This window comes from Alternaria hordeiaustralica (genome assembly GCF_023758085.1).
Source record: "Alternaria hordeiaustralica strain BMP 2776 chromosome Unknown scaffold_1, whole genome shotgun sequence".
NCBI lineage: Eukaryota > Fungi > Ascomycota > Dothideomycetes > Pleosporales > Pleosporaceae > Alternaria > Alternaria hordeiaustralica.
In genome coordinates, this window is record NW_026056773.1 from 3,443,730 (window position 1) to 3,471,640 (window position 27,911).

At 53.6% G+C, this 27,911-nt stretch overlaps 5 protein-coding genes across 5 annotated transcripts; 2 read left to right on the top strand and 3 right to left on the bottom strand.

Annotated features, from left to right (window-relative positions):
* Nucleotides 1-2,774: 2,774 nt before the first annotated feature.
* Nucleotides 2,775-3,648, bottom strand: J4E84_001109 (uncharacterized protein; the record flags this gene model as incomplete). Its single annotated transcript, XM_049383743.1, has 3 exons — nt 2,775-3,395; nt 3,482-3,574; nt 3,622-3,648. The coding sequence occupies 3 exons, from the start codon at nt 3,646-3,648 to the stop codon at nt 2,775-2,777; spliced, it is 741 nt and encodes a 246-aa protein (XP_049249261.1).
* A 182-nt stretch (nt 3,649-3,830) lies between these two features.
* Nucleotides 3,831-6,212, top strand: OCT1 (Mitochondrial intermediate peptidase; the record flags this gene model as incomplete). The annotated part of the gene is made up of 1 exon (XM_049383744.1): nt 3,831-6,212. One exon carries the CDS (start codon nt 3,831-3,833, stop codon nt 6,210-6,212), a length of 2,382 nt encoding a protein of 793 aa, XP_049249262.1.
* Nucleotides 6,213-6,476: 264 nt separating this feature from the next.
* J4E84_001111 (uncharacterized protein) lies at nt 6,477-12,654 on the bottom strand (the record flags this gene model as incomplete). Its single annotated transcript, XM_049383745.1, has 2 exons — nt 6,477-10,796; nt 10,846-12,654. The coding sequence occupies 2 exons, from the start codon at nt 12,652-12,654 to the stop codon at nt 6,477-6,479; spliced, it is 6,129 nt and encodes a 2,042-aa protein (XP_049249263.1).
* A 339-nt stretch (nt 12,655-12,993) lies between these two features.
* On the top strand, nt 12,994-15,014 carry J4E84_001112 (uncharacterized protein; the record flags this gene model as incomplete). The annotated part of the gene is made up of 2 exons (XM_049383746.1): nt 12,994-13,037; nt 13,091-15,014. The coding sequence occupies 2 exons, from the start codon at nt 12,994-12,996 to the stop codon at nt 15,012-15,014; spliced, it is 1,968 nt and encodes a 655-aa protein (XP_049249264.1).
* Nucleotides 15,015-15,814: 800 nt separating this feature from the next.
* J4E84_001113 (uncharacterized protein) lies at nt 15,815-18,061 on the bottom strand (the record flags this gene model as incomplete). Its single annotated transcript, XM_049383747.1, has 2 exons — nt 15,815-17,165; nt 17,268-18,061. The coding sequence occupies 2 exons, from the start codon at nt 18,059-18,061 to the stop codon at nt 15,815-15,817; spliced, it is 2,145 nt and encodes a 714-aa protein (XP_049249265.1).
* Nucleotides 18,062-27,911: the final 9,850 nt, after the last annotated feature.

Consider the following 27,911-nt stretch of genomic DNA (forward strand, 5'->3'; position numbering starts at 1 on the left):
TTCCGAGAGATTGGGCCACCAGCTCACCGACCATCCCCCGGGTGCACACCATCAACACGCCCGTCAATGTCTCAATGCCACCATTGTTGTCTTCTTCCTTTGCTTCTCGGGCGCTAACACGACCTAAGGCCCGGCTTCTGACCCAGTTCTGGGAATGAGACCTGATCTGCCTTGCTCTGCTGTGTGTTTGAGGCACAGTTCTCTAGCGTACACAAAGGACTTTCCCAAACAGCTTCCAACCTGCGGCTATCGGAATTCCAAATGATTCCCTGCCATTGTCTCTATCATGGTTTTCGTCTTCGTCTGGCTCAGCCACTCGTAGCTCGGCGTTTCCGGCGCCTTGGCCGCGTGAGCTGCATTGGAAGGAATGCGTCGGGCGCATCAACCAATGTATCGGATCCGGGGAAGGCCGTGTCAAATCATGCCATTCTGACCAAACTGGCGGTTTACCTGCCACTGCGGCCTGGACCGTTGGGGAGAAACGTTCGCAAAGCTGACAGAATCCGTGCCGACCCTCACTAGTATCCCAGCGATGTATATGCAAGGTCTGGCTGTTGAGAAGTGCATCATGTCGGGATACTTGCTGCAAGGAGAAATCGCCGAGGTATTGGAATTCTGCCACCTTCACAAGAGAGGCCTGGTCAGCATGCAATGCAATCACCAAGTCTGTTGGAGTCGCAGATAGGCGTGGTGGTGGATACAAGAATCAGCAAGGAGACGACCGCTTTCGTACGACCACTCAAACCGTAATGCGCATGTTGTGGGGATGCGTAGTATGTGGCAGTCGTTGCGGGCTTTGAAAGCGTTCTGCCTAGCATCATCCAACGGCGTCCCCTGCTATGCCATACACCGTTCGGCGACCATGCATCAAAGCGATGAGCTGTCATGCATGTGCATCTTGAATAAGTAGGTGAACTTTGATAGTCTTGGTGTGGTTCCATAAGTGGCGCGCTTGGCGGAGATGCTGAGACCTTTCTGTCAGACGTGGATAATGTTGACTTGTGGATCTCGATTAAGAGTGACGAATTCTCATTGCTTAACGTCACTGGTAAGTCGCTTAATGGTGGCTCTCGCGATTTCTGTGAGCACTTCTGAGGGAGAGAAATCATTCGCAATGAAGATGAGGTAGAGATGTATTGTAGTAGGCAAGTAGATGTGACTGCTGTCTAAAGAAGAGCTCTTGTGGGCTGTCGCTCCTACTCTGGAACACGAAGGCGAGATTGATTCTTTCCACTCTCGAAATGGGAAGTCGCGTGGTTTAAGACGTGACTACCCTAGTATATTCTCCAATGCCGTCGCATCTCAGGCGGATCCAAAGACAATGAAACTGTCACTACGGAATACTGAATGCTGGCCAAAGCCGCAGCGACGACAATTCGACTAGAATAGATCTCTCACCTCAGTCACCTTTACCTATTCCCGTGTCATTACTTTCTGCAATAGCCTCACCCCAAATGAAGTGACAGTAAGAGTATTGTGCTAGTATATATTATGTACGGCAAGTTACCAACAGCCTTAACATCTACATAACTCTCGAGAGTTCAAGAACATCAGCCAACAGTTCAGCGAGTTCGGTAAGCGCGACATTACGATGACAATATCGCGAACTCAGAGCGCGGCAAGAAAAGGCGCACGAAAAGCTAAACGGTGAGATTAATGCTGCTCCTAATATCCGGCTTCGTACTGACCCATGCTCCAGTCTCGGGCACAAGCTCGCGGATATTCAGTTCGGCAAGGAGAAGACCATCTTTGCAGTTCATGAGGACCTGCTCTGCTCGAGTTCGAAATGGTTCAAAAACTGGTTCCAAAAGTCTCGCAAACCCGTTGAAGGCGACTGCTCAGTCTGTACTGAGGATGTCGCCGGCTTCACACAGATTTCGTACTGCAAGGGATGTGGTCAGAACTTCCACACGAAATGCATCGATGGCTGGTTACAGCGGGAACGAACGTGTCCGTTATGCCGCTTGGACTGGCCACCGCCACTTCAGCCAACAAAAATGACAGGTCTAGGTCCAAACTGGCCTGACATATACTTCAATCGATACATACATTGGTTATACACTGGTGATATCACGTCGAAGAAAGAATCACTCACGGAACTTCTCTGCGCCTGGTCGATGGCAATATCTTTCGAAGACTCCGATTACCTCTTGGACGCCGGTCGGGCCGTCATCGAGATTTCTTCAGCCTCTCAGGCGATAATCTCTTGCAAACAAATCGTCAGCTGGTACGAACCCCATGAGCGATTGGGATTGAGAAGGCGCAAGTTTCTGGTTGACCTATGCGCCGCCAGACCAAGCCTGGTGAAGCTGACTTCGGAATTACCAGTGCAATTCCTTATCGATCTCACACAGAAGTTGCTATCAACTCGGCCAGCCGAAGGAGTGGACATGGATGAAACTCTGGCTGAGCACCTGTCGCTCAGCGAGGAAGAGCAGGAGGTCTCTGAAGACTGAGTTATTTGCGGCCAGTTGGTCATGCCAATGGTATCTACGAAACACAAAACACGGTGGAAGGAATATGAGATTGGTTGAAAGGTACGCGATATACGGAAGCAGTTGCTGGACGGACGTGGCCATGATATCGTCGCGCTGGAAAGATTCAGAAGACGACACTTTCCTCAGGTTGGGCAAATCAACTGCATGAGAGATAAATAGGTGGCAGAACAAAAGGAAATGCAAATCACATTGCGTGAAGATGGTCTTCCCATCTATAGCCCCGCTACTAATAATGTACAGGTACTCGTGCCATGGAAGCTTTTGATAAGGTATTATTTACCGGCCCTTCTTGACCCAACCTTCAAGATTCTCGCGTGTATCAGCCAGCTTGCCCTCGACCATACCAACAGTTCCCTGTGCATGTGCCTTTCCAGTCTCGATGAATTGCGAGATCCTGTTCTTCATCCGCAGGTGGGTATCCGCAAGTACGGGGTATTTCTCTTCGTAGGTCCAGATGAGGTCTCCGACGTTCTTTGTGGTGATGGGCAGCACGAACTTAGCTGCGGTGATGCCGACAGCGACGGGGACGGAGGTTCGGAGGAGGATGTTGCGGTTGCGCGTGACGATGGAACCGGCCATGGAGGAGACGAGAACGTAGAGTGCGCCGGGGAGAACCTTCTCGCCGGATTCCCGTGGTGGGGCTAAGGAGCGGATGGTGCTTGTGAAGGAGTGCTCGAGACGGAGCGTCTCGGTGAGCGCGTTATCGACGGCCTTCTCGCCGCGGACAGCCTGCTCGTACAGAGCCATGCGCGCACGGCCGATCTGGACTGCGAGACGGTCGGTTGGCGTCGGTCGGTAGCTAGACTCTGGTGATAAGGAGTTCGATGGTTCCGTTAGGGCGGGAGCGGTAGGCGCTGTGGTATCGACGGGCATATCATCGTAAATAGGTTTGCGGTTCTACTTTGACGTTAGTATTACGATTGATAAGGGGGGATAAAGGGCCCAAAAAGTGTCTTCAAGCATTTGAGGGCATTCCAACGTACAAAGTGGTCGGCAGGTCGCTCCTCTGCGTATACGGTCCGGGGTGCGAAGATTGCTGCGGTGGAGAGGGCGGCCATGGCGGGGACAGCGGCGCGCTATGCGATGTCAATACACAGTCTATCATCTCTTGCGGGCTACTCACCTGCCGTAACAGCGGTCTGAAAGCCATGTCGAGCGTGGGGCAGGCGCAATGGGTTGAGTCTGGTAATGTCCAACTGGTGATGTTGAGCTCAGAAGACGCGGAAACGGCCGTGCGAGCGCCGCAAGATTCCCGCCCGTCCTCGGCTTAGCTATGACATCGTTTGTCTCGTCCGACTTCTGCCAGCCCACCCTTCACCCGTGCAACCCAATATGCTCAAGCGCCTCGCTCGCCCAAAGCAGTCGCCATGGGTCTGCCAACAATGTCTGCGATCCACCCAACGCCAACGACGCTTCAACTCCACCTTCGCTGCCGCCGCCAAAGCACGCGACACTGCGCCGCCCAACGCTCTCTACGGCCTGTCTGCCAGCGGCAAGACAGATGACGACGCCCTGCGCAAAGTGTTCGACAACGCATCTTTCTGGAATGACTTCAAGCGCGCACCGCAAAAGGGAAAACCCACGGGAATAATAGGGAACCAATACCTCACCCACCCGCAGGGCTTCGTCGACTTCGTTACCGTAACAATACAACGCTGCAATGCCGTGGTGCAGAAGGTGGCGGCCGCGCAGTCGACGGAGGACTTCAAGCACATGGTTAAAGATCTGGATAAGCTCAGCGATCTACTGTGTCGGGTGATAGACTTGGCCGACTTTGTAAGAGGCACGCATCCGGATCGCAAGTTCCAGATGATGGCGATGAAGGCCTACCAGACGGTCTTCCAGTACATGAACCAGCTGAACACCACGCCGGTACTGCACGACCAGCTGAAGAAGGCGTCGGAGATATCCGAGGTGTACCACACATGGAGCGAGGAGGAGCGCATCGTTGCGCGGATATTGATGGAGGATTTCTCAAGATTTGGCATCGGACTAGACGACAAGACAAGGGAGCGGCTGGTAGATCTGAGCGGCGAGATTGCAGACGTAGGGAACGAGTTCGTGGAAGGCATGGCGCCAGAGAAACGGGACTTGAGGTTCAAGTCGTCGAAGCTGAGAGGGCTGGACCCAAACCTCGCGAAGGCGCTGACGAAATGGGGCGAGACGAAGATCTCTACCATGCATTCCGAATCGCAAGCGGTTTTACGATTCGTAGACGACGCAGATGTACGGCAAGAGACTTACCAAGCTGTCCGGACAGCCAATAAACCAAGCATCGCGCGACTAGAAAAGCTACTGAAACTGCGAGTGGAATTGGCCCAAACCTCAGGCTACGAGACATTCGCGCACATGACGCTGGAGAATAAGATGGCACGAACACCGGAAGCGGTCAACACCTTTTTAAAGGCCCTCTATGAGGACAGCCGGCCGGCTGTTCTCGCTGATCTAGAAGAGTTGATGGAGTTGAAGAGAGGCGACGCCCACCAGGACAACTTCCCCGATCGCATCAACGCCTGGGATAAATTCTATTACACACAGAAGATGCTAGCCTCAATGGAGAGCCACTACAGGCAGCGAACGCCCGACTCTTTATCTGCATACTTTTCCGTTGGTACTGTACTACAGGGTATATCGCGACTCTTCGACCGTCTCTACGGCGTCCGCTTCGTGCCTAAGGAAACACAACCAGGTGAAGTATGGGATGACGGTGTCCGCCGATTAGACGTCATCTCCGATACCGAAGGCCACATCGCAGTATTATACTGTGATCTATACTCACGACCCGGCAAGACTCCCAACCCAGCGCACTTCACCCTCCGCTGCAGCCGCGAAATCCTCCCTTCAGAAATGGAAGAAATGGCCCACATGCCGCACCGCTTCTCCTCGCCCATCGAAGCCGCCACAGACGGCATGCCAGTATCCTACAACGCCGAACGAAACAGCTACTTCCAACTCCCCACGATAGCACTAATCTGCGACTTTAGCAAAGCCTCTCACTCCCGCCCCACCCTCCTCAACATCCACGACGTGCGCACTCTCTTCCACGAAATGGGTCACGCATTGCACTCCATCCTCGGTCGCACGGCCCTGCAAAACGTCTCCGGCACCCGCTGCGCAACCGACATTGCCGAGTTACCCTCGGTCCTAATGGAGCACTTCGCCTTCTGCCCCCACGTCCTAGGTCTTTACGCGCGCCACTGGGAAACTGATGCGCCGGTCCCCATGGCCGCTGTCGAAGCTCGACTCGCCATCGATAACCGGAACCAGTACTCTGAACTCGAAAGCCAGATCCTGCTCTGCATGCTCGACCAAGTCTACCACTCGCCCATCGCCGCAGACCCCAACTTCAACTCTACGAAAGTGTACCACGACGTCTATAATAAATACGCTTCTGTTCCTGAACCTGCTGGTACGGCTTGGCAAGGCTTCTTTGGCCATTTGTTCGGATACGGGGCCACGTATTATTCTTACCTCTTTGACCGTGCGCTAGCAGCGAAGATTTGGAAAGATGTGTTCCAGCATAATGGCCAGGAAGGTAGTTTGGATAGGGAGAATGGGGAGCTTTATAAGAATGAGGTGCTTAAGTGGGGTGGAGGTAGAGATGGATGGCAGTGCTTGGCTGGTGTGCTCAAGGATGAGAGGTTAGCTAAGGGAGGTGAGGAGGCTATGGCCGAGGTGGGGAAATGGGGGATTAGGGAGGCGAGGGGGAAATAGAGTGGTGATTGAGGTCATGTTTATATACGTTTAATGTTGCGACGCATGTATATATGATAGTTAGATGGTTAGACGGTAGACGATACGTTGAAACGCGCATGCATTTATATCATAGACATGGAGCTCTCAGATCAAGTAGAATACCTGCAATATTATCTATCACTTTTGAACAATGTGAATTTGAAATGCTACTTCCTACACCTTCTAGATACTCCTCTCCCCAAAACTTCATGCGGCAAATGCCCTCATCTCACACATCCCCTCCTACCCGCCCATCCCCCTCCCCCGGTCCATAACCCCCGCCTTAATCCTCTCCACAACCTCTCTACCCAACCACCTCAGCTTCCCATTTTGCCGACACGCCGCATCCGCCCACTCAAACACGCCCTTCAACTCCCTCAGCTCCTCGACCTTCCAGCTCTTCGCCAGCCTACCCAGCACCAACCTCGACTCCACGACCGTGGCTCCAGGATCCAACCAGCTCTTACTATGTTGATCGAGCGGCAGTATGAGTCCTGCGTCGCTGGCAGATATAAACTGCGATAGCGCGGGGAGGGTGAAGATCCAGTGGAAGAGGAGATTGGCCGTCTTGGATGATTGCGCGTCGTTGAGGGCGACAAGGGTAGAACTAAACGCCGTGGCGTACGTATCGTGGGCAGAGCGACGGCGAACGTTTAGTGTTTGGTTGCGCTCGAAGGATTTGAGATGGAGTGGGTTATGTACGAAATCTAGGGTCGTGGGCCAGTATGTCTGATCTGCTGTTTCGAGGCGGCTGATGAGATGGATTTCCGGGAGGAGACAGGGCGCTACTAGTGTTTTTGATTGGGGTACCTCGTTTCCTTCTTGGTTGTTCTTGAAGACGACGTTGATGGGCATGGATATGGCGCGTCCTGTGTCTACGTCTCGCACAACAAGACATCTGGGCTCGGCGGCTAGTACCCAGAAGTGACGGAACGCCTGGAGATGGGCCCGCGAGTCTTGTACGTCGGAGGGAAACAGGGGGTAGAATGCACAGATCAGACTGGCAATGGCTTTGTTGCTGCGACTGAAGGTCTGTGTACCACCCGCGATGAACAGAGTGCCGAAGGCCATATGAGCTGCGAGATGAGAGCCGTACGGAATATCCGGACCAATGCGGCCGTGGAGACCGCGCAAGCGACGGAAGACTTCGAGATCGCCAGTTCCTGCCATGACAGTTGCGGCTGCTAAAGCGATGAGATCTTGGCAGTTCCGGACTGTGTTCTTGGAAAGCTTGGAATCATAGCGTACGGCGGGAAGTTTGTTGATGCGTATCAGTTGATCCAAATACTTGATCAGAAAGTCGCGGACCTGGATATCCCCCGTACCAGCATGCTTGAGACTCACAGCCCAGAGCAGACCTGCAATGATGTTGTAAAAAGGCATTTGTTCGCTACGGAGTCGTGTAATGCCTTTGAGATCCCAGGCTTCGCGATAATCGTACGGCAGATTCTTGATGATCCAGGAGTCCGAAGCTTCGATGGTATCCCACATGATGACATGTTTTGCGAGGGTGCGGAGGAGGAAAATGTCTGGGCGAACGTAGTCGAACTGGGGCAGCGTGTCCGGGATGTCTATCTTGCGCGCGACGGTCTGGTCGTGGGTCTTCATGAAAATGAGTGCAACGGCGATGACTGCTCCAGCTGTGGCTTGATCGAGGATGTGAACAACGTTGACGGGCTTAGGCGCTACAGCGACTGTCATGAGACGCTCAACTATACGCATATCGTGGAGACCTCTAAGATCTTTACCCTTGCCCAGGTTGATGAAGCCAAGCGCGAAGCCCGCAGCCAGCCTGTAAGCTTCATCCCGCAAACTATCTGGTGGTTCTGATGGATCTGGAATCTCAACAAACTCGATCTCTGAAAGCATCACCTCGCTCATGCGACGGTGCTGTGTGTTGTAGTAGAGTAAACCAATGCCCATCAGGCCCGTGGTCTGGGTGTAGGGAGAGAGATTTAGCTCGGCTGCTCCTTGTGGAAGCATTCTTGTGACATGCACCGACAGTAGTCTTGTAACCAACGTATCCATGGTACCCATGAATGAGGCGGCTAAGCCCAGCAATAAGCCGACCGAAGTCATGGTGTGTTTGGGAGTAAGGTACTTGAAAGACAGCCACTTCGCAATCGTTCTTAGATGGCCATTCAGGCCAAGGCCAAGCAACAGTCCAGCATGCTTGTTCGTCAACTCTGAAGGTTTGTTGTACATGATCCATGACGTGTCGATGCCCTGGGCGTCGCGCGATATGCTGAGACCAGCTGCAGCACCAGCGTTGAAGAATGCCCAAATGTACTTTTCCTCGGAATAATTTTGCCGTTCTGCAGTGACAACGTTACCCATTGGCTTCATGAGACATGATGTGGAGAAGCCGTATAGCGGGTATTTCTCTGTCAGCAGAGGTTTCTTACTGCTGAACTTGATCATGGAACTGCCTAACGGCAAAGAGAACGTGCGCACCATGACCCACTGCATAAGTGCTTTCTGTCCCTCGAGCATTGCTGCATCGTCTTGCCGGTTGTCAGCCTTGTACTCTGCGACAGTCTGCCGCAGAGGCTCTAGCAGCGTGTATGCCTCCATGAACCGCCTATCTTCGCGGAAGATGAGTCGCGTGATGTAGTGCCGATCGACTTCAGATGTTGATTGGATTGCTTCCATTCGATCAGCGCCTTGACATATAGTGTGAACGTCTCGTGTTGTGCCAGCTGCATGCAGACCCCCGCCTGTTGTGGCCAAGTGGCTATCGTGGGTAAAGTCTGCAACTGGCGTGTGGCTAAGATCCAAGTCTTCGCGCTGAACAAGTCTGAGTAGTGAGCTCGACCATGTAGTAGGTGGATTCGCCTGGCATCTCGTGATAGCTTCCATGAGTGGTGCTTTGGCGGCTTCCGGCAATGTGGCTAACAGCTCAGGGCTGATATTGCATGTCCTGATCAGCTCTACAACCTTCTTAGGGCTTGATGCAGGATCAATATCGCGGAAGAACCTGTGCAATGCTACAGTCCTGGGCGTTACGCCAGCTATAATCTCGTCGATGTTGATGGACGAGTGTGGAGAGGCTTTGGACTTCCGTATGAGCATCGCCAGTGTGGGGAATGGGGCATAATGCTGGGATCCCGTGACAGTGCTAAGCCACTCCATAATTGAAGGAGGTGCATCCCATGGCTGTGCATGCAGCCGAACTTTGCTGATCAATGTGGTTTCGTCATATGCCCAATCCTGACTCGAACCCCCATCAAGGTCGAAGAATCCACCTTGTCTCCAATCCCATGCTTCCCAACGAAGCCAGTGCCCAATCTGTGCTAACACGGGTGCGAGATTCCCATGTTGCATATCAGAGAAATCTTGGCACAGGGTGTCAAGCTTGCGCTCTTCACGGAAGAGATGGAGCGACACCACAATTTCAGACAAAGACGATATGCGAAGATCCTGCTTCTCCGAGGGAGACATTCGTCTCCAATGGTCATTGGTGGCTTTGCCGATCGGTGACTGGACATATTGACGAGCAAGTTCGAGGCAAGTTGGTATCATGCCGTTTTTGATGCTGATCTGTTGAGCGATTGTTGGCAACTGGCGCTGCAGTGAGTCACGCTTGGCCGGTGGACTCATCGCCGTCGATGTCGGACTAGAGTGCAACGCCCAGGCCCAGGGAGAGGACCCCCAACTCTTGGCCTGCGGTGTCGACGTCTGGCGATTGCACATAAGACGCCATGCTGAGTCCTCGTCATCAATAAACTCGTCTGGCTTGGCTTGGCTTGCAGGACGTCCAGAACTTCTTCGCTGAGTTGACTTTGCACGAGTGACCGTCCTCCCCTTCTTCTCATCGATGAAGGGTACCGCGAGAGTGAGCAAAGTCGCTACGAAAGCTGTCCAATCAGCACTAACATGCTCCGCTCCCTCACCCGATAGCGATTTGCGAATGTTCCACCAAATCTCCAGTAGAAATTCGCCTGCATAGTTTGGTAGAACCGTTGACAGCACTCGGAAGAGTTCAGCAACATAGCCATTCGAGGGTGACAGACGCAATACCATCCGATGGCGACGCAGCTCACCGTCATGTAGCTCTAATTTGCCGCTTTTCCCTAATGACGATAGCCCTCGTAACGGCTGACTCGGTTTTATGATTCGTCTTGACCCTACCGTTGCTCTGGTTTGATCGCGTTGTATGATGGCATACGGATCAAACATCTTCATGGAGTCCAAGGTGAGCTTCACCGGTAGGTGGCTACCCCAACCTGCAGTCAACGAGATACAAGATTCCTGGGGATTTCTTGAATTGAGTTGCGCAATTCGCTCGACATGGCCGTCACGGACTTTCACAAGATCCAGTGCGTTATCGAGCTGTCGCGAGCTGACAAATTTCGGTACGCAAGCATATCGAGGAGCCGCACTGGCCGACCCCGACTGGGTGGCCGATGCGGATGGTGATAGTCTTCTTCGTGAGACTGCGAGCTCACATTCGAGTGGAAGTTGCAGTGACGGATGGGATATGTACAGGTACAGCTTTCTCTCATGAAGGGTTGCTGAATTGAAGGGTGCATTCAGCGTAAGTACCTTTGGCTCATGCCATTCCTAATCAAGCGTTAGTAACGTCATGTTTCTGGGAACGATGCTGACTTACCTCAGAGTTTGAAGTGTTCCGAAGGGCAAAGAGGCCACTTTTGAGGTATTGTGTAACTGGGAGCTCTGCGATGACACTGATGATGAGCTCTTTGTGGAGTCCATCCCCAGGTTGCGGTCCTCCTTTACCATCAGGCGGTGCAAACAGATCATCAAGCTCGTCGTAGTCCTCTATAGTGTCGAATGTATCCTCGTCCATGACATCGTCCAGGGTGTCATCAATCGATACAGCACCTAAGCTCATTCGGGATGTAACGCTACCAGGGGTGGAAGCTCGATTCCGAGATTGTGAGAAGCCACCAAAACTTGTACGATCGTGACCCAGTGAGTGCCTACTTCGCTGACTTGCATTGAAGCTGCCACCAATACTGGTGCGGGACGTTGCCATGTCCTGAAACGCGCTTCTGTCGAAACTCGTTGAGAGTTCAGCCCGTGACAACAGCGAGCTCACTCGCCTAGACTCCTTTGGCTGGCGGGTGATGTCGGAATCGGGATTGAGCTGTGAGGCAAGAGCGTCGTCGACTGCTTGGTCAGAGAGACGTTCCTTGGTGATCTTGAAGGATGGGGGCTGAGTCTTGCTGCGTGGAGCACCACCAAAGCTTTCCCTCAATCTGTCAGCTCCACGAATTGCTGGCGTAGTTGCGCCTGTTCCTGGTGCAGTGCCGCCATATGAGCTACGGCGTCGAGACTTGGCTACTGGCAGAGGAATGTGCTGTTTGCGAGAACTTGATATTGATTTTGGCTCAAGATAGGCCGCAGACCAGATGGTAAATACATTAGTCTCGTGGTTTGCTGTGACTACTAGTAGAAGAGGCTTGTCATTACCACTGCGATCGAACAGAATCTCGTTCCGCGGAGACACGTAAATGATCTCCTCAGCTTTGTCAATCGCCTCGAGTCGCCGATGACCAGAGCCTTGGGAGGTCAAGAAGCTGCTGCGATCACCACCTGTAACAACGCTGACCACCAGTCCCAGCTCCGACAGCGGGTCTGTGAAGGAATATAACCTGGGTATCGACTCTGGATTTAGAGGCGCAATAGGATTGAACAAATCATCAAGAAACGTGTTTGCACCCGACAGGCGAGATTTACCATGTCGCGATGCGCCCATTGAAGAGCCATGCCGCCGGTGGGGTTTATGAAAGCTCTGTGAAAAGGAGAACTGTTGTGAGAGGAAAGACTGGTTGTTCGTGAGGAAGGAATTCTGTGGAGCCGACGGCAGCTGCGGACTGGTGGGCACAGGGTGCAAAGGAGCAAGCTTCCTCTGTAGCACAACACCGCGTGCTGCAGGAAAGGCCTTGTCCACCTCGAAGGGGAGGTTTACGATGTGTGTGGTGCCTGAGAGGAAGAAGACGTGTGCTTGCGACTTCAGGAAGACGACGAGAGCACGCGATAGCTTCTCCAACGTGGGCGTTGTGGGACTGGCTGGCGCAGTGGGATCGGTAGCAGGCTGGGTCCCTTGTGTGAGGAAGCTCTTTGCAGGGTCGACAGATTTGTGTTCTGACGAGTTGTCGGAAGGCTCGTGGGTGCCTTGGGAGGGCTCGTCTACCAAGAACCATGTCAAGAGCGCCTGCTTGACCTTCTCTTTCTCAATTTCAAAGTTGAACACCTTGCGTACAATACCGCCTCGCGACCAGATCACGTGGTACTCGGTGGTGACGAGCTCGTCGGTGTAGCCATCGGGGCTGTCGTCGGTGTAGGTGTCCCAGACATAGTCGCGGTCGGTGCTATCGTCGGTCGGGATGGACTCTTGGACCAAATACTGCAGGGCGGAGGGCTTGTGAACCCCGATTGAGCGAAGGGAGGCCATGCGAAAGATTGGCCCGCAACATGAGGGAGGTTCGGGTGGCGGGTGTGCGTCGGGGTGAGAAGGGCGGTTTGTTTGCGCGGGGCGCGCGATCTGAGGTGACGCGCTGCGGTCGAGCGCGACTTCCCCAGGGAAATGTTGACAAACTCCGCAGCACCTCCGAGCTTCCTTCACCCTCACACATCACGTCGCGCCACTCGTGCACCTCTCACACTGCCAATACAACAATCAGACACCTTTCAGACGTTCTGAATATAGTCGCGCTTCAGGCAGAAGTCGCATCCTTCGCCCTTTCCTCGTTACCTAGGCGGTAGCTTCGTTCACAACCCTCGAGCTGCAAGCATGGAGCCCATTGTCACCACGCAAGGGAAGCTGACTCAGCTGAGGTATGTTCTCCCCGCGCTGCGCGTCACGCGACTGCTGACATAGCGTCTTATAGGTACGAGCTTCCGCATCGCGTACACGACTCCACCGTATACCCCGTCAAAGCCCCCAATGGCTCGACCATCGTACTATACGGCCACGAGAATGGCGTCGGCATCCTATGGAGAGGCGGACGGCCCTTGAAGAAGACTGCGCCACCTCCAAAGCAGCCAGCGAAGCCAGCGAAAGTCAACGGAACAAGCAAGGATGCCATCATGATCATCGACTCGGACGATGACGAGCCTGCCAAAGCTGCCGCGGAGCCGCTGCCTAAGGCAGAGTTTGAGGATGAAGAAGAAGAGCTCGACCCAGACCAGCCGTATGCCTCGATTGTTCAGCAGCTGTCTCTGTCGCTCAGCACCCAAGTCCTCCACATCGCCGTACCCCAAATACCGAGCGCGTCGACCCTCCGACCCGCGGATACCATACCTCCCATATTCAGTCAAAACATCGTCTTCACTGTCGCATGCGCCGACTCGACCATCCGTATCATCACGCTGCCTTTGAGTCCTCCTCCACATGTCGCAAAAGACAAGCTACACGGCGTGAAGCCCCAGTTTGGCGAGAACGTTGTCAAGGTCCACGGTCACCAGAGCATTCCGATGGGTGTTACCATGACTTGGACTGCAAGAGGAGAACCAAGCTCTGCAGAAGATGGGGACGACGATGTGGATATGGACGAAGAGGAAGAAGACACAGCGAACTCTAGGCGCAAACCCCAATCGCGCACCGACGGAGGCTTCGACATACTTGTGGCATCCCACTCCGCCGAGCTGGGAGGTCTGCTCAAGCTGTTCCGATTTGAGCTGTCGGAGACGGCACTACAGGTGTCCCATCCTGTCGCGCCTTACAAGACGCTTGCCCTCAGCAAGCCTGCCTCTCGTATTGCCTTCAACACCGCTCAATACCCAAAACCTCGCCATTCGCAACTACTGATTGCGGACTCCGCAGGCACTACGCGCATCTACGATCCTTTTACACTACCAATTCGTAAGCGACGAGGAAGCGGTAGTCGCGCGGAGCCTGGCGCATTTGTGGGAACCTTTAGGTCATCCTTCGAGAGCGTCAAGAACGTTGCGCTCACTCCTGCTGTTCTCCCATCGCGCAAAGCTATCATCGACGCAGCGTGGGCTTCCGATGGTCGTCATATAATAGCTCTCCTGGCAGATGGCGAGTGGGGCGTCTGGGATGTCGACCGGTCTGGTCCAAGTCCTCCAGCAGATCCATCGGCATTTTCTCTTCGGGGGTATGTTGGTACAGCCGAGAAAGAAGGAACCTCTGGCGGCGCATCGAGTCCGAAGCGCGGAAGTCGCAATTCACTCGCTCCAATGACGCCGAATACACGTAAGCGGAAAGAGGAAACACTGTTCCAGGGCAGCGCGTCAAGTTCGACAGTAGCAACCAGAGGTGGCGTTTCTGTCGCGAGCATCAGGTCGAACAACGGAGTATCGGCAGAGGACTCGGTCCTCATTTGGTACGGGTCCGAGATCCACAGGATAGCAGATCTGATGAAGTTCTGGACTCGCACTGCTTCCGCCAGCAGCGGAGGTTCCTTACCTGGCCCTGGTCTCCAACAACAGGATGTTGTACTTTGCGGCGAATCCATCACCTCGGTCTCGCAGTTCGACACCACAGCCCAAGCCTCGCGCATGGCCGTCCCAAGAGACATCCTCATCTCAGCAGAGCACCGCCTCATCATCACCGCCAGCACCAGCCAGCCTCTTGGACGTGATCTAAACGCCATGTTCGCGCGCGAAAAGGTGGAAGACGAAACATCGACCCGAACAGACCAGGCTCTCCTCACTCGTGGCGAGCTTGATCTCGGTGGCATGGACAGGATGCTCGAAAGTATGGAAGGCAGCGGAACTAGTGCTGCCGCTTCCAAGAACTTGACCATGGGTGGGCCTCGGAAGGTTCTCTTCGCCTCGTCAGCGGCTTGATCACAAACGAAAGCGCAACGACCGATTTACCTTTGAATAAAAGAAAGTGCTCCGAATGCACGGGAAGCCGGTACTTGAATACGATATCCCCAAATCATCATTTCGATCATCATAGCCGCCATACAAGCGGTAAGCGGTTCCCAGTGCTCCCTAACATGTCCCTTTCCTCTCCTTCGTGTTCTCAAAAAGAAAGCCCAGATCCAAAACATGCTTTCGCGGCCCAAGGTGGAGCTCAGCGACCAGACCCATTCCTGCTGCTCAGTATAGCCTAGCGATACATCAACTACCGTACTGAACCCACAGTCGCCGACAATCGCCCCTTTTACCCCTAGTACCCCTCACAGGCGAACGGTTCCCGTAATGTAAAAGGTGTCTTTTGTCTGGATAGCTGTGGGCGGTGCGTGCATAAATCCTTCCCAATCTTTCACTCTGAGCTGCCTGTATATCTAGCCGGTCCTTATGGATGTCGGGTGAGGACGGTATGCGATTCTGTGGTGACGAGGCGCGTGGGTGCATGACGTGCGTGTCTGTCATGGACGCGTGTGGTGTAGTGCTTGCGTGTGGGGAAGGGCGTGCAACATCTCTTGACCTTTGTGATTATCGTGATGTCTGCAATGATGTTTGATTGGACATGTCATTCATCTTTCGCTTTCTTCGCGCGCGAAACTTTTTCATGCAAGATAAAACGTAATATTATCATTACCCAGACCGTGGCCTCCAACGCCATTGCTAAATAAAATTGATACAACGATGCATACCTACTCATTCTCGCGCGATAGCTGGCTTTCATGACCACGACCCTACGAAGCATCGTCCACTACTCTGCCAACAAACCCTTCCAGCCCAGCCATACCCTTTGCACCCCTCTCATTACCCCCGAAAAGCCCCGGCCCACCGCCAGGCATGACTAACACCTTGGCACCCATCTCCACGAATTCGCGCGAAGCGATGAATTGGAAGGTCACGATGACCGCTGGCGGCGCAGCTTCAGCTGCCGGCTTCTCCATCTCAACGTCAAAGCCGAACCCGAAAGCATCATCCTCGTCTCCGTGAGTCTTGAGCGTAGGGTCTTCCATACGTTCGGCAGCAACGGAAAGCACTTTCGATGAAGCTCTCACGCTCGCAATGTAAACGACAACTGCGCTGCCGACACTGAGGTTCCTAACGCTTTCTGCTTGCTTATCCTCAAATCGCACTGTGATGACTTTGTGCGCTTTGGGCTCGCGAGCCGCCAATACCATGCCTTTGCGTATCCTGTTTATCGATGGACTGACAATCGGTGTATCGACGGGTGCGAGGCCCATGGTCCCGACCTGCCCCGCATGAAGCTTTCGCACGGGTAGACGCAAATTGCGCATAGAGGTAATGCGGACGCGTCGCCATTGACTATGCCGATCGCGCAATGAGGCGTTCTTCGATTTCGTGTTCAGTGCGCCAGGAAAGGACCTCGACTGCGGAATAGATGGCTTGCGATTTGGTATTGCGCTACCGCTGTCGCTGTCGTCAGAGCTTACATCGACAGGGTAGGGTCCTAAGAGCAGCTCGTCGCCAACGGCCAGAGACCCGTAACGGAGGTAGCCCCCGATGATCGCTGATCGATCACTTGATGTATCCGTGCGGACGCTGTAGACATCTTCGATATAAAAGAGTGGCGAAACTGCTGCAGGTGCAGGTTGAGTGACTTCCTTGGGCATGGGCAGTTCTCGAAGGAATGCATGAAGCTTCCGGATTCCTGTGCCTTTGACGGCGCTAGTCAAAACAATCGGCACTGCCGCAAGTGGTGAGTCTGCAAGGAGACTTAGTGCATTGTCGATCTTAAGATCTCCTCCATCAACTGTGTGTAGATCGGCCTCTAGCACAGATGTAGCTGCATCACCGATGAGACAAGGCGTCCTCTTGTGCTCTTTCAATACCGAAAACAACTTGTTACAGGTGTTTCCCAAGCCGGTTCTGGTAGCCAAATCGAACTTCGTGATGACAATCACAAGCGGCAGTTCCAGAGCGAGGCATAACTGAAGGTGTGCATGAGACAGATCCAGATCTGCTGCTGCTGGGCCGAGTATTTCTTCAGCTGAAGGCGAAGCTCCGAGCTTGCCAGAGGACTCATCGGTGTTGTCAGCTGGAATGCACAGAAGTGTCCAATGTGGTTGCCTGGTGGGTAGGTTAGCAAAGTCCACCACATGATGAAAATAAGGCATCCCAAAAGAGTACATGTGGAAGAAGGAAGCGCTATGATATAGAGTGATCACTTACCAGCCGACGATTCCACGGACGGTGGTGCGTCTAAATCGCGGATGACCAGCTGAGTCAGAGAGGAACACAAGTCGGCCGGTTTTTGCTGACTCAACAGCCGCGTGAATGTCGATCCATGAGTCGATGTTCTCAGAGCCATAGCTAGTCACTCGTGATGAGCCTCCTACATCACGGTACCCTATCAACTCCTGGGTGACAGAGCTGGTCATCCCTGATGCGATCTCGTGTCTGTGTTTCAGAAGACTCAGGCGACTCTTTCCTCTGCCATTATCCAGCGTTGCGGTAGAGAGTGTGCCAAGTAGGCTAGATTTACCGGACATGGTGGCACCGGTCACTGATACACGCATCTGCTCGGTGACTCCCTCAGACTCGTTAGTCAGTGCCACAACGTTGCTAGCACCGGTGTCAGACGGCACGTCGGCTGCTTGCTGCCCGTTCCTCTTCGTGTGATCGACCAAGTGCTGTTCTAGGCGGACCAGAGCTTCGGCAACTAGCAATTGCGATTTTACAACCCTCTGTTTTGCGGTGCCGGAATCCTCTGTCCACTCGCAATCGCCTACAGGAACCCTGCGCATGACCTTGACTCCACAGCCCAAGCTTGCAGCCATGGCGCGCAAATTGTTCAGGCTCTCTTCCATCTCGTCTTCTGCCAAGCCAACAATAGTTCCGTCGTCCGCGACTCCAATCTCATAGAGCGCACCACTACTCTCCTCCAACCCCGGCAGCAGACGTTGAGGCATCTCGGGCCCTGACAGACGTGCATCGTCGGGAAAATGAGGTATGACAGGTGCCATGGATGATGACATGTGGTTTGGACATGACTGCTGTAGGCGCCACAGCAACTGAGTAGTCAGCTGCTCCAGACGATGCTGCTTTGACTGTGTAGATGCCAGTGGTGGAGGGGTATTAGCCAGGACGCCGGACTCTGATACGCTGCGACCCGCTGGTATAGGTATTTCAGGTCGACGCATGGACCCAGATATATGGCGTGCGGTACTGGAACGGGTGAACGACCGCCGTCGCCTGAGCAGAAGATGTAGCTTATACTCCGTAGGCCCATCTTGGGGCTCCGCCTCCAACCGTGTGATATGCGTATAATCTATATCGGTGGGGAGGGATGTTGCATTTGCGCTCGTCTCGTCATTAAGACCGCCGAGAGTCGAAGGGATTCGTCGGGGGTTCGTGGCTGGCACGGGGGAGTGCGCAACGCCGCCGATAGGCGTGATAGCCCACGGCGACGAAACGCGCGGAGGATCGGGGTCGAAGGTGAATATGGAGGCCATATTGCGTAGTAGAAGTTATGTGTCTTCGTGGTTCTATTCCTCGCGGGAAAGCGCGGTCGGGGTAAGACTGGTCAAGTTGCGTATTGCCGCGTTGCGCTGGTGAGTAAGCGTGGTATTGATCGTGAGTTGGTGTGTAAGAAGTGCGTCCGAAATAATTGCGATAATAAAGGAAGCATCGTGACGGGTGTGTAAGGCAAACGATGAGTAGAACTTCGTCAAGCAATGACTGGAGGCAACTCGTCGACGAGTTGCGTGAGGGTGCCGAGCTGGCGTTCAGAAATTAGAGAGAGACATGAGTGTTGGTAGCTATAGTGATGGTGATGCTCTGAGTGACGGGGAAGCTGCGGTGGCATGAGATGGTCGTCGACTGTTGGAAGTATGGAGGTCGCGACTGCCGTGTTAGTCATTGGTCGTCATTGGTCCTAGCTCTGCGGGGAGTCACCGGTCTGCGGAGCGGCCCTCATCCATCGCTCTCAGCCTCAACACGGATCGCCGCAACAGCAGACGCCCTTTTTCCTGGTGCGATTTACATATCGTATCCGTACTGACCTTGCATTAATCCAAAATCACTGTCGGCTCAAGGCACAGTACTCACTGGTAGGTATCAACACATTCGTTAGCCAACAGCATTAGAAACATCGTGTGGACTGCAGAATGCAAAACCATCTTGCCATACGATCATCTGTTGCGTGAATATCCATGCCTGCATTCAGCAGAGCAAAGTACGAATGTGCTGGTCACGTCTCCAGTCTCGTGGAGACTTTACAAGACTTGGTCCATATCTGCATTCCGCGTTGGTTCTGGAGGGCTTCTTCTATGTATGCTGTTCTGCCAGTTGCATATCAAGAACGATGTCTGGGATCATGTCACATCATAACATACACTGGTCTTATTGCTGACTGATTCCGGCACGGCACGCGTATTCGTATCTGAACGCCAGGCATCGACGGGCTTAGGGCGACGATCGGGTTCAGACACGAGAAGGGCGTAATGTTGGCGCAGGCTGGGTACCCAATAACCTTACCTACATGTGAGTAGGCCGGTAGCAATGACCAGTTCAGCGCATTGCCTACCAGACTAAGAAGGCGTTACGAGATTAAAGATGATGCTGCAGTCGCCAGACAATGTGACACTCTAGCGACTTCGAATCGAAGCACAAAAGACACATGCCGACCAAACCCCAGTGCACGACGGCATCAGAACATCTCGGCGCAGGATTCCGCTAAAGCTCAGCCGGCGGTTGAGGCTGAAATGCTACGAAACAGACACCTTAACGTATATGGGACAATGATATGACCGTATGACAGGCTCGCGTCCACCATCATGAAAGGACTGCTGAAGACCCCTGTTACGGCTGTTGGCCGCCATGTGCGGTTAATCTATTCCCACGCACATGCCGCCGCCTCATTGAAACAGTCCTCCCATCTGGTGGACGGCTCTGACTTTAGCCGGCTTTCTCGAAGGTGACACTGCACGTTTCCCGCAGTAGTGGACACGCGAGCGCTACGAGCCAAACCATTGCCCTGGAGCCCCATGTGTAACCTTGACCATGCACGTCAGCCTTGCACATGCGAGGACCACATGGTTCGAAACTCCGGCTGTTCTCTCTGCGACGGCTCACCACGCGAAGGGGATGCGCGTCAGATGTTGGTGGTTGAGTGCTGCTGGGGATGGCATTCTGATGCTTTCTGTTCGTGTACAAGTTGCGAATGCCTCACTTCTGACAAGCGATGACATATCGCCGACTGCACTGTGGGTAGCCCGCCTAATGGTCATCAGTTGCGGCGCGGTGATCTAGAGGCGCGAGCGCGAGACCAGGTCGGATTCGGGTACGTTGCCGGGTCACTTGCGCGTCTCGATCACATCGTGGAGACGCTCACAGTGCGTGAAATTCCCACGGAAGATCTCTGGATGCACACATGGGCCACAATTTCGTCAAGATCGAACGATACGTACGCAGGTGAGATGTCTATCATTTCTTGGCCACACTGTGCTGCGTTCATCGACTCATGCAGGTGATCTAGAAGGTAGTTTTGCTGTGGGGTGGGGCGGTGTTATGGTCGCCTGAGGAAACATACGATTAGACGCTTTCAGATAGGCAAAGTGGACAAGGGAGGGCTGACGCCCGTCACTGTGCCGCCGGCACTGATGTCCTAGGTTGGTAAACACTCCGGTCATCAACCTCCTAGAGGCAGTTCTGCATCGTTGAGACTCCGTTTAACAAATTGGCGAGCGGTCCGATAGCTCGATCGTTCCAGCCGCGGGCAACACAGACGGCGGAGTGAAGTGATTGAAGCCGCGGCGTTACTTCAAGTCAGCCCGTTCGCCCTAGCGGGTCCTGCATGCCGGATCGTCCATTGCATTACCTTGTAGCTAGCCGCCTGTAGGGTGCTGAGATCTGAGCCAAACACAACGGTTTTCACGTGATGCCGAATGAATGTACTTCGTGCTCCCCTTGTCTCATCCTTGCTAAGTACACTGAGGGATCAAGTGACTGTCATCCTTCCCGCGCAGCCGCGCCCCGCCGGATCATCCTGGCGATTCTCCAAGCTCCATCCACACGTCAGCAAAAGACGTGTCGGGCACGCGCTTGGCTGTGGGGGCGAAGCATGATGGACCGCCGAGGACCCTTTCACGTCATTGTTCCCGGTGCTTGAATTGGACCGAAATCCCGCGTGGTTAGGTACAATCCCTCTCCAAAGCGGTAAGGGGCCAATGAGCAAGGGGTGGTTCCAGCGACTCGGTTCCGACTATACGCTAAGTCTGCCGGGTTTGCAAGGCCAAGCGACAGAGACATGACCTTGCAAATCGGATTTGGGCCACGAGTCTGTCCTAGAGTCGGATGCGTATCATTGTGTTGTGTGTCAGTGCGGGTCCCGCGCCGCAGAGGCAGGGCGAAACATGAATAATGATCTCTATACTCATTTTCCTGATCAGTAATACAGCGTTAGACGCGTTTCTGAGCTGCAGTGGCTGTCTTGGCAGCATGCACGTCGAAGCTTCAATCACACACACTTTGTGCGAGCGACCAGTAAGCCACCGAACGTGTGTTTGATTGCATATTGTACGTTAAAGCCGGAAATATCCACGTCACCGGTGTATCCCAGAGTGGCATATATGCATATGTACGTCTGTAACCCGGTGCTGAAAGCCCATTTACGCGGTTGTCGGTTTCCGAAACAAGGGACCATTCGCATGGCGGATTATTGTTCCGCTGCCCAGTGATGTCAACATGGAGATGAGGAGCGAATGGCCACCAGTATCGTAGCCGCTGTTGTACCGATGGCACGGTTCCTATGAGATACAATTGCCCGGACCACAGTCGTCCACTTGACAACCATTGTCGAATAGTGCGCTGCGCGTTAGTGGCGCCTCTCGGTAGCTTCGGTTCGTTGTTACATGGTTGGTCCTTCTCCACAGCGGTGGGTGCTTTTTACAAGGCTTTTCCCGCACTAAGTCGTGGCGACAACGGCCCGCTAGACTGATCGTTACTCAAAGTTGAGAAAAGCCGTGCGAGGTCAGTCGGCAGCCTGGCTCGCGTGTTTGTGGCTAATGCATGTGAAACCGGCTCGTGATAATTGGTGTGCATCGAGAAGGCATCGAATCGAATTCGGGTAGAGCATCAGTCATGGACATACGGCTCTGTTGTAAAATCAGTCGCAAGTCATGTTTAAGATTACAGTGCTGCAAACCTACTGGAACTACCATACGATCTGATGCTGAATGCTGAATCGTAGAGGTGCTCGGGAAAATTCCCTTCCCAGTCTAAGGTACGAGTTTTCGCACGATTTCGCGCGGCATTGCCGAAGCATGCCGTGCGGGACAGCGTCGGCCATGGTGCTCTGTTCGCTCTTGGACCCTGATAGGGAAGAGGTGCTGACCGATGATTTTGCGTGACCCGTGTGGTCGGATACATCGCAGGGAAAAGCTACAGGGGCACCCTCAACCAGCAGGAACTCCATGTTCCTGCTTTCCTCATTCCTCCAAATCCTCCCGCGATCCCTCGAACGGGTCGGTCAACGCCTTCTTTCGTAATCCAGTCTCATTGGTACGAAGGAGAAGGAGTCCGACGTTGGGTGTGAGGAAATGACATACGCGCTCTTTCAAATAGTTGAGATTGGGATGAGACCGTGTACAGAAGGCCATGTTGTAGCGATTTGGCCAAGTATACGAAGAGATGGTGGTCTTTGCGACCTTGAAGCTGTATATTCGTGGCTTCATTAAGAACAGGCGCTTGCTTGCAAACATTATATACATAGGAACTGATGACTGTTGAGCGATTCGCTGGAAGCCTGGTGCTCAAACACTAATGTCACGAAATGTGACGGAGCCGGGACTGTGTACAAGTCTAAAGCGTACGAGACAAGTCGCAGCTACGATTCCTGCGGCGTAAAAGTGTGCCCTTTGGAAGCTTCGGGTGTCCTGCGGGCCAAATTCCGATTTGGGAAGCGGCACACAATGGTATGGTCGCCAGCTGGCATGCTTCCACCTGTGCGTGTCGATGCTGCACGATATCGAGGCGAAGCCTAATGTCTTTAGCCAGACCGTGACACTTGGTGCTCGGGTATTACACTTAGTTCAACCAGCACCTTCTTTGGTTGTCCTTGAACTGGATAGTTCTAGATCGATCGAGCGATGAGATACAGGATTCATCTACCCACTCGTTTCAGACGCTCTTCTTGGCTTGCACTTATCGTGCGCCATGTGCCCGTTTCTTGCAGTAGTCCGCGTGAATTCGGCTCCACACCTAGGGCATGAGCTTTTCGAGGCGGTCCCTGACTTCTCTCGTTGATGTCGTAAAAGGTTACTGAACGTAGAGAACTGCCGTCCGTTACACCCATGCTCCCAGCATTGGGGCTTCGGTCTAGAGTTCACAACACGTGGCTGCATTGCACTGCCCTGCGTACTTGGAGATGAAGATAGCGCAGGTACTGGACCACCAGCCGGCGGGCCACTCTGCGAAGACTCGTACGATGGATACGCGGCAGGTGTCGTAGAACTTGGAGGGTACATAGTCGGCAGTGGGTGGTGATAATCGCTAGTACCATAAGTAGTTGGAGGGTACGGCTGTGGACTTTCTTCAATCAGTGGAAAGCTTTGCTAGGCGCTTAATTTGACTTACGGCGAGTAAGAGTTGCTTCCCATCGACTGGCTCGGAACACTATTGTGCGGGGCCGAATAGGAGTAGGAATGGGCCGTAGAAGACATCGGAGATGCATGTCCTCGCATCGAATCAACGGGCTGGTGCTGTTGGTAGGGGCTACGTGGAAGAGATGGATTCTGAGGCTGATAAGGCGGTAGAATGTTATGTTGATCGGATCGTCTTTGCTGGCTGTCATTGGGCAGCGGACTCGAAGCATAGGATGAGCTGTATGGATTTGACGCTGATGATCTTGGTTCTGCGTAAGACTGAAGAGGTGGGTAGCCCGACGAGTAAGACGTCTGTGGAGAGCCGTAGTGGCCCATTCCGTACTGCGAAGATGGCATCATGAAGCCCAAGGTGCTGTCGATATTAGAACAGGCTCAATTCTTGAGGGCTGATAGAGTGATATACCTCATATCTTGCAGTTCCAAGAACGAATCGTCCGACTGTCCGACGTCAACCGGCAGTTGTAGCTCGAGGTTGTGGTTACCAGAAACAGACGTTAATGGCGATGGGAAGAAGGTCAGCGCTCGGCTGGGCTGGCTGTGCGGAGTGCGCAGCGACTGTGGGCTAACGCTATGCGCAAGTCCTGGGTTGGAGTCTTGGAGTGGCTCGTGGTGTGCAGAATATGTTGTTTGCGCAAGAGACGAGTCGGGAGACGTATCTCGATGAGAGGTCAATAAATGGAAGGAGCTGTCAGGTGGAATGTCTTCGAGAACGTGTGAAGTATTCCAGGCTAGCGAAAGTGGGTGCGACCCGGGCGTCTGATAATCAATGGGATTGTGGCGGGGCGTTTGCAAGTTTGCGGCACGGTGGGAGCGAGCTCCTCTTATTTGTGGAATTTCTGGTGGCTGAACAGATAGGTTCTGGTCGGCACGGTCCCTAAGTCTTCGTGAGATGGTCGTCGTCTTGGGTTGATGTGGTTTGGGAGACCGATCGGTCATGTTCAATAATGGAAAGGCAACATTTGATGCGGAAGGTACCAGTGGGGTTGACGTACGTTTGCGTTCCTGAGTACGGCCCGTCGGGAGGAATTATACCAGCCTTATGGCGACTTGACTGCGAGGCAGAATCACGTATCAAACCTTGACATTTGATGGTCTGCGCCCTACATGGGGGAAACTGGACGCACAGGAACAGAGCATCTGAGCTTCATGATCCAACAGCAACAGAGCCGGCTTTGCGGCTGCGGACTGGTTGGAGCCTCGAAGGATCCGTATCCTGGTATCGAACCCAAGCCCTCCGACCGTTGACTAGCCACAGGACGTGCACCCGCGATGGGTGCCTGGCAGGTCTGGGCCGGGGTACCCACGCACCAGCGAGAATTGCGCGACTCTGTCTAGGATGGATGAAAGCAGGTATGCCTGTTAGTCTGCCGACGATGTCTTCGCCATAACCCCCACTACTTGTCCGGAAGCCAGCCCCTGTCAATTAGCGAGTGATGCCATCGCCGCAAGTAGTGTTGGCGAAGCCACGAATACTGGCGTGGATGGATGCCTCATTCACCAAGCAGAGGGTTGGTGGCGCTCACGATCCCGCGCCTGTGACGAGGAGCCATGCCGCGTTGAGTCTGGTATAAGGAATGACCTGTCAGATCCCTCTACGTTAGCCGCGGGTGGGTCGCAATAACGCACGATAGACAGAATGTGGGTGTTGTCGGGTAACATGCAGTCGAAAGAGGAGTGGCGTAAGCCCAGCTTCATCTCGAATATTACTGGCACTGCCACGAGAGCCACGAGAGTATGCTGTTCATGAACCCAAATCGCGTGTCATGCTCTGCCGGTGCACAGCTCATCGAGCGGTTCTAATTTTGGCTCGCTGCAGTGTTGCCCGAGCACGTGCTGGGCACTGCCTAAGCGGCCCGTTGTCTTTCGGAAGCGCTGCCGTTAATGTGAACGACGAGAATAAGGCGGCCTACGCTGTCGGAACTTCTGGAATCCATCTCGAAGCTCGAGAAGAAGTTGTGTGGCTTTCTGTACGCGAGTTCGAAGGAGTGTGACTGAAGCCAAGGTGGGATGCTGAGGTGTCCGCGCGTTTCGGAGGGGCACGCGGTGCCGCCGTTCACGGTAGACATCGCGGGCCCACATTACGAACAGCTCGACTCTTGATGTAGTTGTGGAGACTGGAGTTCGGCTCCTCAGAACTGCGGCCAAAGCAATGAATGCGAGCACAGCTACTGTCTGAAGGAAGTCGTAGCCGCTACTACGAGTGCCAAGGTTTCATTGATTGGTCGCAGCCATGCGTCGCTTCTCCAATTGCGACTCTACGCTTCCCTCCTGAACAGCCTCTCATTAAAAACACAAATCAGATCCCGTCCGTTCTCGACTTCGAAGCGGGTCAATTGTGCGTGGATCCACTGCGTCGGGGTCGACTTAAGCCGACTTCGTCCATCCGCGACCGCGCAAAAGATGCCTGCCGGCGCCGGCAGCGACCTTGGAACTGTTCGGCTTCATCCTAGCTCTGGCATCCATGCAGGCCCATCACCTCATTTGAGCGCTCGTACCACTGAACATTGGCCTCAATACACGAGATAGCCGCTTATGGAACGAAGACATTGCTGAGCCGCACCCTACTCGCCGACATCTTCGTTGTTGTTCGGCGTTAACACAACGGCGACCACATGACGGCGACCTGAGTCCTAACGCCCCGCCACCTGAGGCTCAGCCCTGGATGCAACTATATCAACGTATAACTTCTAGCCGCTGGCACGCCTAATGATCAGATGGTACGATGCACCTGCCATGGCACGGAGCGAATCTTGGATGTTCATGCGAAACCAGGATGATCTAGGATCGCCCTGGCCGAGCGCAGGGGCTGTAGTCTCCGCACTACCGTTATCGCACTACAATCACAGTTGTCACATTCCTCATACGATGCCTCCTACACCTAATGGGTCGCACTACGTTCGACTTTGGAGATCATAGCTTCTCTACCATGGAGCCTATAGCGACCCATGGGGCGTCTTTAAGCGATGTGGATTCCTCGCAGGTTCGCAGCGCCAGTGACAAGTAACTTATTCACCCATACGTCTACAAGCGGGGGGGACCCGCCTGCACTCTTGAGTTGCTGGGATAGAACAGTCTACGCATTTGCAACAACTAGTAGTAGCAACACCTGGCGGGTGTGTTGATGAACCGTTAACACAACAGTTGTATAGGCACCCACACAGACGTGTGACATGTCACTTTCATCATACTTCAACATGATCTTAGCGACGAACAGCTATCCTTCAGAAACTTCATTCAATTCCCAAAATTAGTCTATATCAGATCTCGCTTTCGCAAATGAGTACATCAAATCACAGCCCTCTTAGGCCCACCGCACTGCGCTTCACTTCGGGTTGTCGGAAGCGTCCATCCGCCCCAGACCCCAAGAGCCTCAGGATAGGTACACGGTTTGCCCTACCGTCGAGCAAAAGCTCAGGCAGGTTTTGCGAACCAATGAATGCACGTGGACTACAACGACCAGTGTTTGCGACATGAGCGCCGGGCCCACAGGTACCCATACGGGAGGAAGTCAAGGGTGACGATACTTCGGTTACACCAGGGCCCTAAGGATGAACAAGTGTGTGCCGCAGAACACGCCTAAGCAGGCGTAAGTGTTACGGGAAATCTTTGTGGCGATCACTATTGCAACGTCACAGATGGGGTGGGAGGGGCTACTCCTAAACTGGTTTGCATCGAGAATACGCGGATTTACTGCTGACTCGTTGCAACTGCGCTCTCCATCAACGGCAGAGATGACCGCGATATCGTACATCCAATCCTTTGTCATCAGCCCATCATGACGTGTTTCTGCCTTGATGACACACCATCCAACATTCTTGTCGGACACTTTGTGTTCATCTTGAATGATCAAAATCTGATTCCCTCAACTAGTGGCATCATGACGATACTTCGACAACTGATCGCTCACACAAAAAACGTACACTGAAATTGGAACCCACGAAACTCATTGCCTCAACCGATACCTCCCATCTGATTTCACTGTGGAGTAGCGCAGTATGACGCTCGCAAGAAGAGAGAATCTGCATACCCACACTGCAAATGTCGATCGATGCTTGGACAATGTCATAACAACTGGCCATCAGTCGAGATCTGGAGTGCACGGAATCATCCGCGCAGATCGAACACATCAATCCGAGACTCAAACCCGGTAGTTGACGATCTTACTACCAACCATGTCACGTCAACGTAGCCCACTCTGATGATGACACAT